Source organism: Ornithodoros turicata, chromosome 7 (assembly GCF_037126465.1).
Source record: "Ornithodoros turicata isolate Travis chromosome 7, ASM3712646v1, whole genome shotgun sequence".
NCBI lineage: Eukaryota > Metazoa > Arthropoda > Arachnida > Ixodida > Argasidae > Ornithodoros > Ornithodoros turicata.
In genome coordinates, this window is record NC_088207.1 from 50,191,847 (window position 1) to 50,208,419 (window position 16,573).

At 45.7% G+C, this 16,573-nt stretch overlaps 2 protein-coding genes across 5 annotated transcripts in view; one reads left to right on the forward strand and one right to left on the reverse strand.

The window, feature by feature from the left end:
• Nucleotides 1-16,573, forward strand: part of LOC135401442 (uncharacterized) — a 37,995-nt gene that overhangs the window by 19,268 nt on the left and 2,154 nt on the right. Inside the window, exon 2 of one of the 2 annotated variants that reach the window (XM_064633857.1) lies at nucleotides 15,564-15,809. In XM_064633857.1, the coding sequence (XP_064489927.1) occupies nucleotides 15,564-15,809 (246 nt within the window). Of the gene's footprint in view, nucleotides 1-14,930; nucleotides 15,810-16,573 lie in introns of those variants that run through there. The other variant, XM_064633856.1, reaches the window with a different exon arrangement.
• LOC135400021 (uncharacterized) lies at nucleotides 5,824-12,206 on the reverse strand. 3 transcript variants are annotated; one of them, XM_064631763.1, is made up of 5 exons: nucleotides 12,047-12,206; nucleotides 11,099-11,169; nucleotides 10,086-10,279; nucleotides 6,034-6,226; nucleotides 5,824-5,961 (listed from the first exon to the last, which is right to left on the reverse strand). In XM_064631763.1, the coding sequence occupies exons 1-5, from the start codon at nucleotides 12,093-12,095 to the stop codon at nucleotides 5,944-5,946; spliced, it is 525 nt and encodes a 174-aa protein (XP_064487833.1). In that variant the 5' UTR covers nucleotides 12,096-12,206; the 3' UTR covers nucleotides 5,824-5,943. The 3 variants fall into 3 exon arrangements, with proteins under 3 accessions (XP_064487833.1, XP_064487832.1, XP_064487830.1); XM_064631762.1 differs by having other exon boundaries at nucleotides 6,034-6,223; nucleotides 10,093-10,279; nucleotides 12,047-12,205; XM_064631760.1 differs by having other exon boundaries at nucleotides 10,093-10,279; nucleotides 12,047-12,197.

A 16,573-nucleotide genomic window follows, 5' to 3' on the forward strand; every position in this document is an offset into this window, starting at 1 on the left:
TAATGCTTTGAATTGCCTTTTCTTTTCTGGCCTAGAAAGAAAGCCCGCGAAATATAAAATCAAAGGGAAGTAAGTGACAATGCGGTCTTCTTTTTTGTCTAATTTTTCATTGTTTTGTGTCTTCTGCATGCATCCTCTTTTATTTGAACTTATTGTTACATACGCCCCTCCCCTCTCTAATGCTAATAAGCCCTGAGGGTATCATGAATGAATAAATAAATAAATAAATAATTCCAGCGCACGAGCGTCTCCTGACATGCCATTGTTTTGTGGGTCTTAAGGGTGAACCGTATGGCACGAAAAACTGGCCGAACCGAAATCGGGACCGAACTTTTTTCTTTGCATCATCGCATGCTAACGAAATGCACCCCGAATTTCGGCCGAAGAGTTCTGGCCTTGGGGAACATCGCCTTTCAACCATCCAGGTCAATGAGATAATCCCTGTATTCATAGAGGTAGAAGTCGCACACACGGCAACAGTAAACCCGATTGCTACGTCATCGTTGCTATGGTTCTCCTTCCGGCTGAATAGCCATTGGATGCTTCTACTTTTTCGGTTGGCGTCACTTCCCATTTCGGAGGAGAAATCTGGCTTGGCCAGATCGGGCCGAATTCGGCACGGAATTCTGTTCTCCGAAAAAAGTTCGGTCCCGAATTTGGTTCGGAAAGAATTCGGACGCTTTTCGGGCCATGCGGTTCACGCTTTAGGCTCTCTTTTTAGGAAAAAAAAATAAGAAAAGAAAAAGGACGGTTTAAAAATACGGCCAAAGGAGCACCTTGGGTAAAAGTCTAAGGGCCGTATTCTCAAACGATCCTTGACTCGACCCTCCACTCGAGCTGCTCCTCGAGACCGGTTTTGTGCTCCAAAAATCAGTCTTGACACGAAACGCCCCTGGCCAGAGGAAATCCTTCGCGCTTTCCACGGGTTCGTGCGTTCCTTTATGGGTTTGAAGAGCGGTCAGCCAGGCAAAATTGCTTGCTACTCCGAATACTACAAGGTAGCGCCGTTGTTTCCTTGAAGCTCAATAACCCCTCAAGTGGAGAAGCGTTTCTTTCATTTATTCATTGAAGTCGAGGCGGGATGTGTAGCCGAGGACGGCTTAAAAATACGGCCAAAGGAGCACCTTGGGTAAAAGTCTAAGCCTTGTGTTGTGCCTCCTACTCTTCGAGGTTTCCTGTAGCACTACATGGTAGAGCCCGTGTTTCCTTGAAGCCCAATAACCCCTCAAGTGGAGGAGCGTTTCTTTCATTTATTCATTGAAGTCGAGGCGGGATGTGTAGCCGAGGACGGTTTAAAAATACGGCCAAAGGAGCTCCCTGGGTAAAAGTCTAAGCCTTGTGTTGTGTCTCCTACCCTTCGAGGTTTCCTGTAGCACTACATGGTAGAGCCCGTGTTTCCTTGAAGCCCAATAACCCCTCAAGTGGAGGAGCGTTTCTTTCATTTATTCATTGAAGTCGAGGCGGGATGTGTAGCCGAGGACGGTTTAAAAATACGGCCAAAGGAGCTCCTTGGGTAAAAGTCTAAGCCTTGTGTTGTGTCCCCTACCCTTCGAGGTTTCCTCGAGCACTACATGGTAGAGCCCGTGTTTCCTTGAAGCCCAATAACCCCTCAAGTGGAGGAGCGTTTCTTTCATTCACTCACTGAAGTCGAGGCGGGATGTGAAGTCGAGGACCGTTTAAGAATACGGCCAAAGGAGCACCTTGGGTAAAAGTCTAAGCCTTGGGTTGTGTCCTGTACCCTTCGAGGTTTCCTGTACCACTACATGGTAGAGCCCGTGTTTCCTTGAAGCCCAATAACCCCTCAAGTGGAGGAGCGTTTCTTTCATTTATTCATTGAAGTCGAGGCGGGATGTGTAGCCGAGGACGGTTTAAAAATACGGCCAAAGGAGCTCCTTGGGTAAAAGTCTAAGCCTTGTGTTGTGTCCCCTACCCTTCGAGGTTTCCTGTAGCACTACATGGTAGAGCCCGTGTTTCCTTGAAGCCCAATAACCCCTCAAGTGGAGGAGCGTTTCTTTCATTTATTCATTGCAGTCGAGGCGGGATGTGTAGCCGAGAACGGTTTAAAAATACGGCCAAAGGAGCACCTTGGGTAAAAGTCTATGCCTTGTGTTGTGTCCTCTACCCTTCGAGGTTTCCTCGAGCACTACATGGTAGAGCCCGTGTTTCCTTGAAGCCCAATAACCCCTCAAGTGGAGAAGCGTTTCTTTCATTCACTCACTGAAGTCGAGGCGGGATGTGAAGTCGAGGACCGTTTAAGAATACGGCCAAAGGAGCACCTTGGGTAAAAGTCTAAGCCTTGGGTTGTGTCCTGTACCCTTCGAGGTTTCCTGTACCACTACATGGTAGAGCCCGTGTTTCCTTGAAGCCCAATAACCCCTCAAGTGGAGGAGCGTTTCTTTCATTTATTCATTGAAGTCGAGGCGGGATGTGAAGCCGAGGACGGTTTAAAAATACGGTCAAAGGAGCACCTTGGGTAAAAGTCTAAGCCTTGTGTTGTGTCCCCTACCCTTCGAGGTTTCCTCGAGCACTACGTGGTAGAGCCCGTGTTTCCTTGAAGCCCAATAACCCCTCAAGTGGAGGAGCGTTTCTTTCATTTACTCACTGAAGTCGAGGCGGGATGTGAAGTCGAGGACCGTTTAAAAGTACGGCCAAAGGAGCACCTTGGGTAAAAGTCTAAGCCTTGTGTTGTGTCCCCTACCCTTCGAGGTTTCCTCGAGCACTACATGGTAGAGCCCGTGTTTCCTTGAAGCCCAATAACCCCTCAAGTGGAGGAGCGTTTCTTTCATTTATTCATTGAAGTCGAGGCGGGATGTGTAGCCGAGGACGGCTTAAAAATACGGCCAAAGGAGCACCTTGGGTAAAAGTCTAAGCCTTGTGCTGTGTCCCCCTACCCTTCGAGGTTTCCTCGAGCACTCCATGGTAGAGCCCGTGTTTCCTTGAAGCCCTATAACCCCTCAAGTGGAGGAGCGTTTCTTTAATTTACTCACTGAAGTCGAGGCGGGATGTGAAGTGGAGGATGGTTTAAAAATACGGCCAAAGGAGCACCTTGGGTAAAAGTCTAAGCCTTGTGTTGTGTCCTGCACCCTTCGAAGTTTCCTCGAGCACTACATGGTAGAGCACGTGTTTACTTGAAGCCTAATAACCCCTCAAGTGGAGGACCGTTTCTTTCATTTATTCACTGAAGTCGAGGCGGGATGTGAAGCCGAGGACGGTTTAAAAATACGGCCGAAAGAGTATCTTGCGTAAAAATATCAACCTTGTCTTGCACTGCTTTCCTCACGGTGATAAATTTGTCTTCAGTACCAGAGCCATGTACCTCAGTCCGCAAATCCTCGCTCTCGCTCATTCTCGTGCGAATTCAGCGGACCCTTTTGGGGATAATTTTGTTTTCCCGGTATTCTGAAATATATATTCCCTGGCGTACGACATCACTCGTGGAACACATCTTGCGGACGAGGTTGTTGCGCGTTGTGTGGCCTCATGTATTCCTGTGTGCAGTTGATTTTATGATAACAATTTTGAAGGTCATTATCATCATCATAACGGATGTAGGTTCAATAAGCCCTTTATGTCCGCCGTGCAACGCAGCAAAGATCTCCTCGAGACATCACTTGCAAACAACCTGATATTAGCCATCATTTCAAATTAGACATCAAAGGAACGTGCTTGAGGAAACAGAAAAGACAGGATTATGCTTCAAAGTAGCCGCATGACAATACATATACGTGAAGGTGAGACGTTTTGCTCTAATGTATTATTCACGTCTGGTTGCAAACGAAGTTCGTTACGAGGCGTTAAAGGTTCAGCACCTCTTCTTCCTTTTCTTCTTCTCATATTCCACGCGAAGCCTCCTGTCATATGGATGAATAGCGTGCACTTCATGCTCGCGAGAAAAACACATTTTCCAATTACCTGTCAGAGCTGCCCTCGGGGACTCCGCTTACGTAAGAAATGTTCGGAATATATAGTTCAAGGGAACAACAGGGAACAAGAAGTTTGCGATATTTTTCATAAAATTTTGTGGTGGCATTTAGAACGAACCTGAATGTGCCGAGAAACTTTGTCGTTACGCGATTTCGTGTTTTGCATTATGGGATATGTACGTATTTTTCGGGAATAAATTTACGCTGAGAAAGCACAGACGTGTACGAAGCGTATACCATTTTGAGACGAGCTCGGTAAGCACGAATGCAGGATAATATCGGGCGCTTACTTCGCGCAACTGGATGCAATTGCGAAAGTAAAGTATATGTAAAAAGTAACATAAATTACAGTGTGTGGGACGAGAAGATGCGCATTCCTCCGAGGGCAGAAGTGCTTCTTTACGCACGCTTGAGCAATCTTTGTTGTGTGCGATAAAATGATATTTGACGTGTATTTGTCGGATGCCTACCGTTTCTGAGTTGGACTCTGAGTGCACTGATGTGTTTTCTTCGTGGTCTGTGCTTGTCTCCTTGGTCAACTTCGAAACAACTTACTTTGCCCCGGACTTGCTTACTTCACTATTGAACAATCATCTGTCCAAATGCCTGCCTGATAAAGTGCGACGTAATGCGACGGTAAGTTGCGACGGAATGGCCAGCCTCGTAACTACTAATTTAATAATAATTAGGGTTAAATACTTGTAGTGAATTTCGCTTCGATAAGGAATTCACAAGTGGGGGCCGTGGGTTAATTGCACCCATGAAGAAATATACCAGGAAGGTACCCAGTACGCTTCGTGAAAAATGAACAAAGAAACAGCTTGGTCTGGTTTGGTTTTAAGAAAAAATAAAATGGAGATTTTGGCTTCACTAGTGTGAGGCCCGCAACCAGACGTCACTTGCACCAGTTTCTTTGGTGGAAACAGCTTCTCGTTTTGAACCCGTTCTGTAGGAATGGGGATGAATTTTATTGTGCATCGCCTAAAGTATTATGTCGCGCTCAAATCATGGCACTCTGACCCATTCGTTGCAAAAAACGTGAACTGCACGAATTTACTGCACGATACTCGGGTCTTCTTGGAGATGGGATGCCGTACAGGTTACCCAACAAATTGCATGGTAGTGAAAGGGTGAGATTAAATGTGTGTCCAGATCGTGGGCACCGTGCCAAGGTCCTTGAATCAACACTTCACTGGCCATTAGAGCGCTAAAAGTCTCGTTTTTTGCTTGTTTTATCCACAGTCCTGCGTCTGCAAAAGGTGGCAGGTGGCAAACTCTCATGCTGTCTAACATTTTTTGTTTTTGTCTATTCTCACTTTCATGTAGGCTAGAACGACAAAATAAAATGAAATCGTTGAAAAGAGCAGGGAAGAAAGAAACGACACACACATGTAGCTGCAAAGCTTAATATAGAAAGAGAGAGGAAAAAGAGTGACGGGGTGAAGTAAAACGTCCAGGATACCATCATCGGAATGCGTTTGTGTTTGTATTAACATTACGGTAACCTTGAGAAATATCCCTTGGCAAAAGTGTTTTAGTTGCAGCATATGTATGGAAATAGCATGTTCTCACTGCGCACGCGCTAAACCCTAGCACTGTTCGCCCCCATGTGGAGTGCCCACCCGCTATTTCCTTGCGTACGCAAAGCGACTGCGTACGCTGTACTAAAGCTATTATTTCCATTGGTCGTTTGCAGCGACGGTGAACTGAACAGCTCACTTTGAGGTGTTGTTATCTACTTGTTCAATGTCCAATATTTGTCTGATTTTCCTGCTGAGTTGAGTTGAGAAGAAAAAAAAAAGGAGAAATAGGCACTCATTACGAGAGCCGACCACTCCAGATCTTTTCAGATCAACATTTTTCTTAGCACGCAGTACGTTTTTTTAGTAAAGCACACGAATCGGTACTCTCTTCTATTGATTGAATGCATCGTCGATAAATAAGCAAACAGCAATATAGCTATCCATTTGATCTTGGAGAAGCCCTCTGGCGTGGCAGAGGTCATAGACCGATGCTTCGGCTATGCAGGTAGAATTTCCTGAAAATGAGTGGCAAAATAAATATTGCATTACGAGAGTCGTCCAACAACAATCAGGTACAAGGTGCTCACGTAAGTGCCATAGACTTGCAACAGCGGAAGCTGAGGCTGGCGCACGGCTTTGGCTGCAGGCGCGACTTGGATCGGCAAGAAAGGAAGATGTTTGCACTGAGGAATACCCGTCTTTCGGATCCAAACTTTTTTCCTCGAGTACAGCATTCTTTGCGCCAGTTCCTCTTCGGCTTTCTTCTGCCCAGTTTCCCTGCTGGAATAAAGGCATTGCACACAGGGAGGAAATGTTAGTAGCATAAATTATAAGGAGTGTCACAGTGCCCCTTGTTGCATAATGTTGGAATGTTTTCTCCAACGATAATGTACATGAACTTCCCATAGGTTAGCACATTTTATGCACGTACACTCTTTCGTCACAATGAATATATATTCTGTGCGTCTCATGCGGGTATTTATTTAGGCGAACCTGCATTTCGTCGAGTTCGAGAGAGTCCATAAGTTATTGATAAAATAAAATAGCATACGAACAGGGTAGCTGGTAGAACACGAGAATTTGATTTTGGGCTTGTCTGCGTTCGTTTTCTCCGAGTGTACCCAAGCTCATGATGTCCTTTCATCCGTATCGGTTATTAACCGGTAACTGTCTCGTTTGTTCCAAGGTATGTTTTGTATGCATATTTTGTATGTTTCTGTATGTTCTGAGGTATGCATCAGCCTTGTACGATTCACCAATAAGTTATGAGCGATTTTCAAGTCCATGCGCCAGAGAAAAGAAAACGTCGCGTGATTCATGTGTTTGAAGCTATACGCTGCTGTTTCTCTGCGTTGTGGCTACGATACAGATCCAACTGGGCTCAGGACAGCTTCAGACACGGTTGTCACAGGGCTGGCTGTTCATTTTCCTTGCCACATATATGGCTCCCTTTTGAAGAGTACAATTTGTCTCACTCCCTTCATACCCTTTGAAGACCCTTTGACCTACTGAAGAGTAACATTACTCTTCGGTAGGGAGTTAAGGGGTATCCTCAATCCCTGAAGAGACTGAGGAGACTCCTTTTTGAGAGTAAGTCTACTCCTCAAAAGGGAGTGATATACAGGGTGTCTTTTTTTTATACAGATTTTTCAGTAAAATACTATAAGGGCTATAGAACATCCTATTTTCACTTCTATCATCTCTGGGCCGGCGGACGTTCTTGGCCACCTGTTGCTCAACCGTCGAATTATGTAATTACCTGAAAATCGTTAATTAACTTTTTAATTATAAAAGCTACAAGGTCGTCTCAACATCTGGTCCCTTCGGTCAACTGATACCGTTACTGTTTTCAGAACAGAAAACTGTTCGATAGATCGCCCGCAAAAAATTCGTGAAGGAACACCATTTTTCTTCTTTATTTTGTTCGTTGCGCATCTTCGGAGACGCTTCTTTCCTTCACCCCCAATGTGAGAGGGTGAAGGAGCACAGTGCTCGATGAGCTCGAACTTGCGGAAACAAAACTAAAAGAAATGTATCGGGTGACGCTATTCGATGCCCTTATCTTGGGTTGCATTTTCTTGGACGCAAGAGGCGATAGTGTGCTTTTTCACCCTCTCACATTTGGAGTGAAGGAAAGACGTGTCTCCGAAGATGCGTAATGAATAATATAAAGAAAAAAATAATGTTCCTTCACGATTTTTTTGCGGACGATCTATCGAACGGATTTTTGTTCTGAAAGCGATAACGGTATCAGGTGACCAAAGGGACCAGATGTTATCATTGGGACAGACCTTGTAGCTTTTATAATTAAAAAGTTCATTGACGATTTTTAGTTAATTAGTCATTCGACGGTTGAGCAACAGATGGCCAAGAACGTCCGCCGGCCCAGAGATGATAGATCTGAAAATAGCCCTTATAGTTTTTTAAAGGTACTGTAAAGCAGTAGACAAGCAGGATATGCTGGCGACGTGGCTTGAGACTTTGTTGCTTGTAAATTCCATATGCGGAACCATACGACCGACAACGCTCTCTAAATATTTTTAATTTATCATTAAAAATCCGGCATTGTGCAGCGGCGCGACGCCTGGTGTCTAACGACCCCCTGTGCAGTGGGCAACAGTGTCGAATATGTATTATGTATGCAGCCCTATTTTGTCGCGTTTTGTTCTTTTGGTGGCTATATTATTTCGTATCATATTTCAATAGGAATGCAGAGACCCCTTCTTAGTGTGTTTTTTGAGAAATAAAATCAAGAAGAAACGCAGCGCTGTTCGGCTGTCGGGCCCAGTGTTATACGCATGCAACGTGGTCGCCGCCGTATGCGGCTGAGAGTACGGATCCCTTCCGAATACTAATACAGTGTTGCCCGTAATCTTTAGTTTTAATTTTCTAATTAACTGCACCACCGATTGGAATGAAATTTGCACCGTTTTTGTGCTGATGGCTTGGACTATCGAATAGCCACGCTAAATAAAATTCTGCCTCTGCTGCTTTACAGTACCTTTAATGAAAAATCTGTATCGATAAAAGAAAAAAAAGACACCTTGTATGTGGCAAGGAAAATGAGTTAAAGTACAGCCCTTTTTTTAAGAGTGTGCTTGCGGCATCTTCGCTCATTGGTCAGCCGCGTGGCTCCGTGTTCCCGACCCAGCACGGTGTTCGGTCTAGACGCTTTGCTTCGTTGGCCATATCGTAGCTGTACGTACCGCATCGCATCCATAACGCGTGAAGACGAAACAGTGTGTACCAGACATTAGTGATGGGAAAACTGATTGCAGTTTGTCGTAGGTTTATGATGTACATCTACTGAATATACACGATGTTAATTTGGGAACGACCCGTCAGATTTACTGGAACCCCCCAAAATTCGAGACACTATTCTGAAGTCGCACCAAAACGGAACCCCGCCCGCCTAAGGTTTGGCTCCACTTGCTTTTTAATGGCCTGCGAGGCGCCGGAAAGGCCAGTGGAAGGATGTATTCGCCCGCTATCGGGGCCTGCACGTGAAACTTCGGGGAAGAAATTAAGAAATTGTTCGTTTGGCATACGCCCTTCGTACCATTGAGGGTGGAGAGCCATGTTGAGGGCGGGCATCTCAAAGAGTTATGGTCGGTGGGTCACGAACACAAAATGAAGGGTCAACCTGCATATCTGTGTGTGCGCGTGTGACCTGCCCTGAAATACGCACAAATATTTACATATATACGGGCGGCTTTTCTGCGCACGCAGGGACTTTATACTATTGGTCTGTATCTATGATTTCATAACGCCTTACCCCTTCGCGTTCATAGCAAGAACGCCACGTCGGGTACTTGCAGCAGCAATTTCTAATACCCAGTCACCCATCGATGTGTAAAAGCTTAGGATCTTCCGGAAATGATTCGCAAATCCAGGAATTCATGAATCGAAGCGTCGAATGGTTGAAGGGGGTGGAAAATATACACCAGCGACGAGAGAGCTCTGGGGCATAGGTTTTCCCCAAACACCTCAGTTACTTTTAAGGGTGTTACGTAATAGCATTTGCCCCATCGTTTTCTCAATGCCAATCATGCTCGGCAACGGGATTAAACTGGCTTCTCTAGACGGGGTGGAAGTTCGGGGTAGGTCCTGCGGGACCTGCACGACGAGACCGATTGGATTCGCCAGATATAGGTTGAGCATGAGCTCATGGTTTATAATATAGGTCAAAATGATTTCTGTGATCCTCAAGCAAATAAAAATCGAAATAAAAGTTGCCTAGCGGAGCAACTTTTATTTCGTGCAATATAATTGCTGACCAGCTCCCGTGGCATAGTGGTTAGTGTGACCGCTTTCCACGCCGGGACTGAGAGGTGACGCGGGTTCGAATTCCCGCACCGGCTGGACTGTCTGGAGTTTTTCCTGGGTTTTCCGGCAGACTTTTCGGACGAATGTCGGCGCAGTTCCCCCTGAACTCGGCCCGGGACGCATACTAACCCCTCTGTCCCCCACTCCTTCCTGCTGTCCTCTCTCCATCTGTCCACGTCTGTACGCCGCACATGGCCACAGTTGCTTCGCGGCGCTAACACGAAATAAAAAAATATAATAATTGCTGAAGAGACGCAAGCCATGTAAAGGGAACACCCCTGCCCCATTCAGGTCACATTGTACCACAGTGGACCTTGTACCTTGTTCGGATGGTCTTTTCTTGTGAGCCGGCATGACATTCTCCTCCACCAAGTCATCGTCGCATATTATTTCACCGGGTGTTTTGAGCTGCGCCACATGAAGTGGCGGAGACAATGGAGCCTCGAGTTTGTCCGGGGCATCTTCATTGATCGCCGTTACGGTAACGTTGTCGCTCGATGTACTCACCTGGAAAATGCAGTGGTGATCGTTCTGTTTTTAACTTTGCACTGGAATTACATGCGCACGACTTTATCCGGCGAGATGTCGATGGAGATGCGGGTACGAAAAAAAAACAATATCCGGGTTCGTTAGGTTCACGTGACCACCTGGGCCTTGCGTCTCGTCTTCTCGTGCATGCCCTGCGCCTCGGGAAGGTTCTGCTCGCTCATCACGGAATGTTCCTTCTTCTGGAGCTCGTCTCCTTGTGTCGACTGGAGGTCTCTCTCCCTCACGTTTTCCAAGAAATCTTCCTTCGTTTCTTCCAGCGTCCGTTCGGGTAGACCTTGGCATTCCTTCCGCGATATCTTCTTATAGCGCGTGCTCGCCTTCTCGCTGTCCTCCGCCGACATCTCGTCCGATAAAGTCGCGCGTTCGGATACTCGATGAAAGGAAGAAATATTGGCCGGGGCGAGAGAAACTTTAAATTAGTGTCTTCAACTGCGTCTTTTTTTTGTTGCTTTGTTGTAGCTTTACATTTATTTATGAATATTATACCTAAATGACTATTATTACGTATTACTATTATTATTGTGTACATTATGATGTATACTACAAAACCTACGAGGAGCCGTTGACAGCGCTAACATTTGAAGCTGTTTTTTTTTTTTTTTTTTCAATCTTGTGACACTCTGGGCGAAACCTATCTTTCTCTCTCTTTCATTTGGTTTTGATGCCCCCCCCCCCCGTTTTTTTTTCAAGCATAGCCGTCGTAATATTCTAATACATATATCACTAACCAATCTAACTTACTACACTAAGTAATCGAACGAAACTAATCTAACTTACCTCTTCATTCATTGTGCGCCCTCCAGCACGATACGCCACCAGTACGTCACTTGTGAAGCTCCCCTTTTCGACTAAAAATGCGGAGAATGGTTATTCTTACACATAGTGGCGTTTCGCGTAAAAAGCTAATTGGACTAGTGCAGTGAGGCATGCACAAGCTTACAGATCAGTCAAGACCAAAAAGTGAAAATTCGAACTAAATAAAGAACGAAGCATCAATAAAATATGTAATAACAATTCACACAACAATTCGTCAGGTACGAACATCGTAATTCAAGATTTTTTTTTATTATTATTGGGGCATCGTTCTTCTTTAGTTACTCTAAAGTCTGTTAACATACCTTTACAGATTGTTATTTAAAGGGTTATACATTGTATGAAAGTAATTAAGAACAGAAAATGTTATTTAGAGCTAACGTGTTCCCAAAGTATATGTTACTTGAAAGCTAAGTACGGTCTCCAATAGGTGTACACAGTAAATATTTTTCCACCTTTCAGCGTGTGACATGGGAGTTTTTGTTATATAAACACTTTTTTTTTTAATATTCAGCAGGCTCAACTGAAAGGTGCTATCACAGTGTTGAGAAGGGTGCTTGCGAAATACCCATCTGAAACAGTATTTTAAGTGACATAAATCACCCTGAAATGTTGTTTTCTGTAGAAAAACAAAAACTTTACTGTTTCTCTACGGAAAAAAGAGATTTTGTGGGGTACTAGACTCCTGGAAGAGCTGTAAACAGAACTCCGACAGTCTGTCGTCGCTTCACTTTCATCATAATTCATCCTCTCATATTAACCACTGTGAAGTGGGGTAGGGTCCTGTGGCTATCATCACTTCTTCATTTATTGTTGTTGCCATTTACACCCGAAAAGTGAAAAAAAAAATACTGTAGAAGAACACAATTTACAGCATAACCGAGTGACATCAGGCAATGTGAACGGACTTACCCACGACATTGTAAGCTATGAGTATCCAGAGCGTCTTACGAAAGGACATGACAACATTCGATGAGCATCCACCACACGCGTCTGCTTCATGCAACGGAGATTTCTTGCAAGGCCAGTGAAGGAACTCCGATAACTGCCGACGCTTATCGTTACCACTTGTGCCTTCCGAAAGAGTCCTTCGCTCACTCCGGAAAAATAAAGAAGAGCAGAAGTGAATTGGAGGAGCAGAAATGTCGTCCCGTTGTTTGAGGAGAAAGTGAGAAGCTGCGGGGAAAAGATTGGCCTCACTCTGTTTCGACTCGCAACTTCGAGGCGGTGCTGCGAGGCATACAGGGTGTTCAAAATTAAGCTTTCACTAGCACTTTATAAATAGGAGAACAAAAGAAAACTGGTGCTATTTTTTTTTCTGTTCCTTGAGTAAGAAACAGGTGCTACATAATTAGCAGCACCTGTTTCTTACACAAGTAGCGTAAAGTTATCATCCGGTTTCCTGTCATCGCTGTGTTTGCGTAGCGCTCGTGAAAGCTTTTGAACACCTGCGGAACTGACACGCAAGATATCCACAATGTAATTTCAAATACTGTCGGGGTGTCACACGGTTCCTCAAGTGTTACTGCATTAGGTTCGCTGCATTCTTTGTCACATGAAAGGAATTAAGGCCACCTTCTCATCCCAATACAGACACAGCAAACCGACAACGACGTTCAATTGCAGCAGCAGGTAACGATTTTCACCTGACGGCAGCTTCAGGAAAGAAAGATTGCTTAATATAGTGTGTCTGTACACTGGAGTGCCTAACCATTGTCGAGCGATTGTTCCTCAGCGATCAAGAGGCGATCCTGGGAATGTATTTATCAGTCGTCGACGTTTAGGAACATATATTAAACCAGGAAAAGAATAATTAGAGACGTTCTTTTCTTTTCTACGGGTGCGCAAAGTACTTGGTTCTATCTCTTGAGGCATCTCCGTGACCGAGCCCGTTTCTAAGGTAGCGTGAGGTGGCACGTACAAGAAGGGAAAGTAGAAGGAGAGTGAAAAGGTCCAACCGATGGGAGTCACCAATGGAAAATGCTTGCACACTAGCCTTTGCGCACGGGCTTCTCCAAGAAGCCGCATTAGGGCTTGCAATACATCTTCTTCGTGCTGCACTGACCATCGGTCCTAAAACGTTGGCGCGAAACATTGGGTGCCCAGAGGAGCTGAAGTTGCTTCCTGGACAGTGAGACTGGCGGTGTATTTGGGAAATGCAAGGATCTGTGCATCCAACCACATCTATGGCAACACTGCCTGCATTTAGTGGGACTAGATATTCAGAGTTTACATAAGAATCGAACGCTGCACATGATATTCAGCGGTAGCCTAACGCAGGAGTCTAGAGAATGAATTTTGCCGAGGACGAGATGGAGGCACTCGGAAACGGAACTCAGGAACAACCTTTTTACAGCGGCGAAATCCGTGCAGCTCCAGTTCGCCAGGAGGCATTGCTTATTAGCTGCCTGAGTTCAGCTATCTTTTTCCATCACTTTTAATGTCGTCTATGAATCCTGGTTGGATGTAATCGTCGGAAAGGATCGGCGTGCAGCGGCATCCGCAGCCTAATTCCCCGTTATGACATTCATTGAGACTGAACGTTAAGTCTTTTTGCGATTGTAGCCATACAGGTGCAGTGAATTTTGCTCTACTGATGCCAGAGATTCCATTTACATGTATGAGATTCCCTTTACATGTATAATTTACGAATATCGCATGTTATCAAAAATAGTGTACCAAAACTGCAAATATCAAGAAACTGAAACAGCACTTTTTATACGAATGATTGTAAAATACCCTCTCTCTCTCTGTGCCGGGACCCGGTTGGTAGCACATGATGCCACACGATGAATAAAATCCTGCTTTCGGAGGAAGATGCACTTACATCAGCAGGGCCGGTGTTAGGGGTGTGCGGGGCCTGAGGCAAAGGCACATCGCGGGGCCTGTTTCACAGGATTAAGTGCATACTTGATATTTAAAAAAAAAAGTAATCCCTGGTTGAGGGCTTCGTGCCGGGGACCTATGCAAGCAGGGGGCCTAAGGCGGTCGCCTTACTCGCCCCCCTCCCCGCTATCGCCGGCCCTGTCCCTCAGAACGTGTTCCAAAGAATACGGGACCTGCAATGAAACGCCGACCCTGTCCGCATTACTTTTGCTAGCTCTTCCTGGAATTTTCAATCCGGGTATCGTTTAAGTTGCACAAGAATCCATGAAGTATGACACCTCACCATGAGCTGCTTCGAAAACCTCCCGCTCTCTAGCCACCCGCCATGTGTTGATATTACCCTTCCCAGGTGGCGCAACACGCCCATCGGTGAACTGCTAGATGTCTTTTTCTTCTTCTTTTTCTTCTTGGTCACTGCTAAACATCACACAACGAAGCATGCCGCACGCATGTAGGAGCATCTTCCTCATTATCTTCTGTTGCAATTAGCCAAATGAACTAACAACAACTTTATTTTACGATTGTGATTGGGGGGTTTCATCGCCAGGGGTGACACTATGCCCCATTGCCTGCGGTAATGTGGTGGAATATAATAATGGGTTCCCCTCACAGTGAGGACCCACGTCCTACGGTGTCCATAAAAGGTCACAAGTGCTTTGAGGGCCGAGCGCTGGTGGGCTGGATTTAGCTATGGACCAAGCAATTTTGAGAAAGTGAGGGGCGAGGATTCAGCTGATTACGTGACACTGAAAGTGTGGCTCGGGAAGGTTAGTAGTGCCGGCAATGGAGAAGGATGTGCTCGAGATCTTCCAGATCGCCGCAGTGACGGCATGTGGGAGAGTCAACTTGTCTCTGGCGGTAACGCCACTGAGCTGTAAAAGCCCCATTAAGTCGCATCCGATAAAATTAACGCAGCTTCTTGACGAGACGTCTTTCGTGGCATCCGAAAAGCAAGCGTTGGATCAACATCTTGCAAGCATGGAGAGGGGGAGGATGTCATTTGTCCATTGGCCGGAAGCCAAGGGTGCCACTAGACGTCGAAGAATGGAAGGACTGTCCCCTCTCAGCAGTGCAATACCGGCAATATTCGTCCGTCTTCGGGATGAGAGAACTGCTTCTGCGGCCCTGTCAGCCTGTTCATTCCTCATGGCACTAGAATGGGCTGGAGCCCACGTGTAGCCGGTATTTCCTAGTAGAATTAAAAATACAAGCGTAGGACAAGCGTATGAACAATTATAGGCAAGGCGGAATTTTTCTAACATCTTAAAGGTAGATACAAATAGGTAACGAACATCGACGCACGTTCACGTGTGGCGAAGAAGAAGAAGAAGGGCAAAGACGTTCGGTGATTGCTATCATTTCTGTTCCACGGTGCGGAAACTACGGCAACATCACTTTGAACAATGAACAGCAAAGGGTACGATCGCGACCACCGCAGCCACCGCAAGAGCGCTCCGCGCACTAAGGCGCTGAACACTTGGCGTGTTGTCCATGTCCTGCTCTATCTTTTTGCCATTGGAACTTCCATAGGCGCACTTACTAGTTACAGGAGCATCAATAACAAACTGCAGAAGGGAGTGGGAAAGTGCATCCTGTACGCGAGGCCTCGGGTTCATATTGTGCAGAAGAACATGACGTGCGGCATAGACCTCTCTACGTCACAGTGGGGAAGTGACGCCGTGTGCAACTTCGTGTTCTTCACCATCCTGGCTTCCTTCGTGTACGGCATCATCGCAGTGTGGTTCTTCATCATGTGCGCTCCATCTACCAGGTCTATGCAGGAAGACAGGTGAGACTACTGGAAGACCATAGACCATAGAAGACCATAATAATTAAGGGAACCGTACAGCTAAGTTATCCTACGACAACGCCCCTGTGCAATACGTGGGTATTGTTCTCACCTTTGACCAACGCGTGTCAATCAACCTTCTACTTGGCTAGCCTGATGAGAAGGGCAGAAGGTCTGTGATCCGCTTGTTGAGGTGCGTCGTTGGTGCCATACGCACCGTCCAGTGAATGTGCTGATCTATGGGAAATCTCGCCGTGAAATTCCTGTACAGGGAATGCCTCAAAATGTAGCCGAAAGTCTAATATATGGTGCATTAGGTAACTAGCCCCATGGCGAGAAGCACATCCACCATTATGCCTGAGTCACGTACTTCTTCGAAGTGGACGACATTTGATATCATGTTGCTCACGCAACTTGGCCATGTGCGAAGAACATATTTTAATCGATATGGTATCTATCTTCTCCGTAGAATATTAAAGTAACAGATGTATGCTGCCGACCACCGTGTAGGCCCGTGCATAGCTTTATAGTACCACGTGACAGTTCACAACAGGAACACAACTTTCCTGCCAACGAGTTCCCTGTCAGGTTACCGAATTTAAACGCGTTTAGCACAGCGCTGAAAGATTCGTCCGAATTATTCTTCAGTTAATAATATGCGTGCAGATGCCAGCCGTTGCTTTGGACATATTGATGCAGAATGATAATTTAGGATTAATGATCCTAATCATCATCATCATTAATCGCATTGCGCAAATATTTAC

Excerpts from the sequence above, each read along its gene's own strand:
- LOC135400021 (XM_064631760.1), bottom strand. The coding sequence starts at position 12,095 with ATGTCCTTTCGTAAGACGCTCTGGATACTCATAGCTTACAATGTCGTG. Across the intron at positions 6,227-10,092 it reads GAAAAGACCATCCGAACAAG|CAGGGAAACTGGGCAGAAGA; the intron begins GTACAAGGTCCA and ends CCTTTATTCCAG. Across the intron at positions 5,962-6,033 it reads TGCAAGTCTATGGCACTTAC|GAAATTCTACCTGCATAGCC; the intron begins GTGAGCACCTTG and ends ACTCATTTTCAG.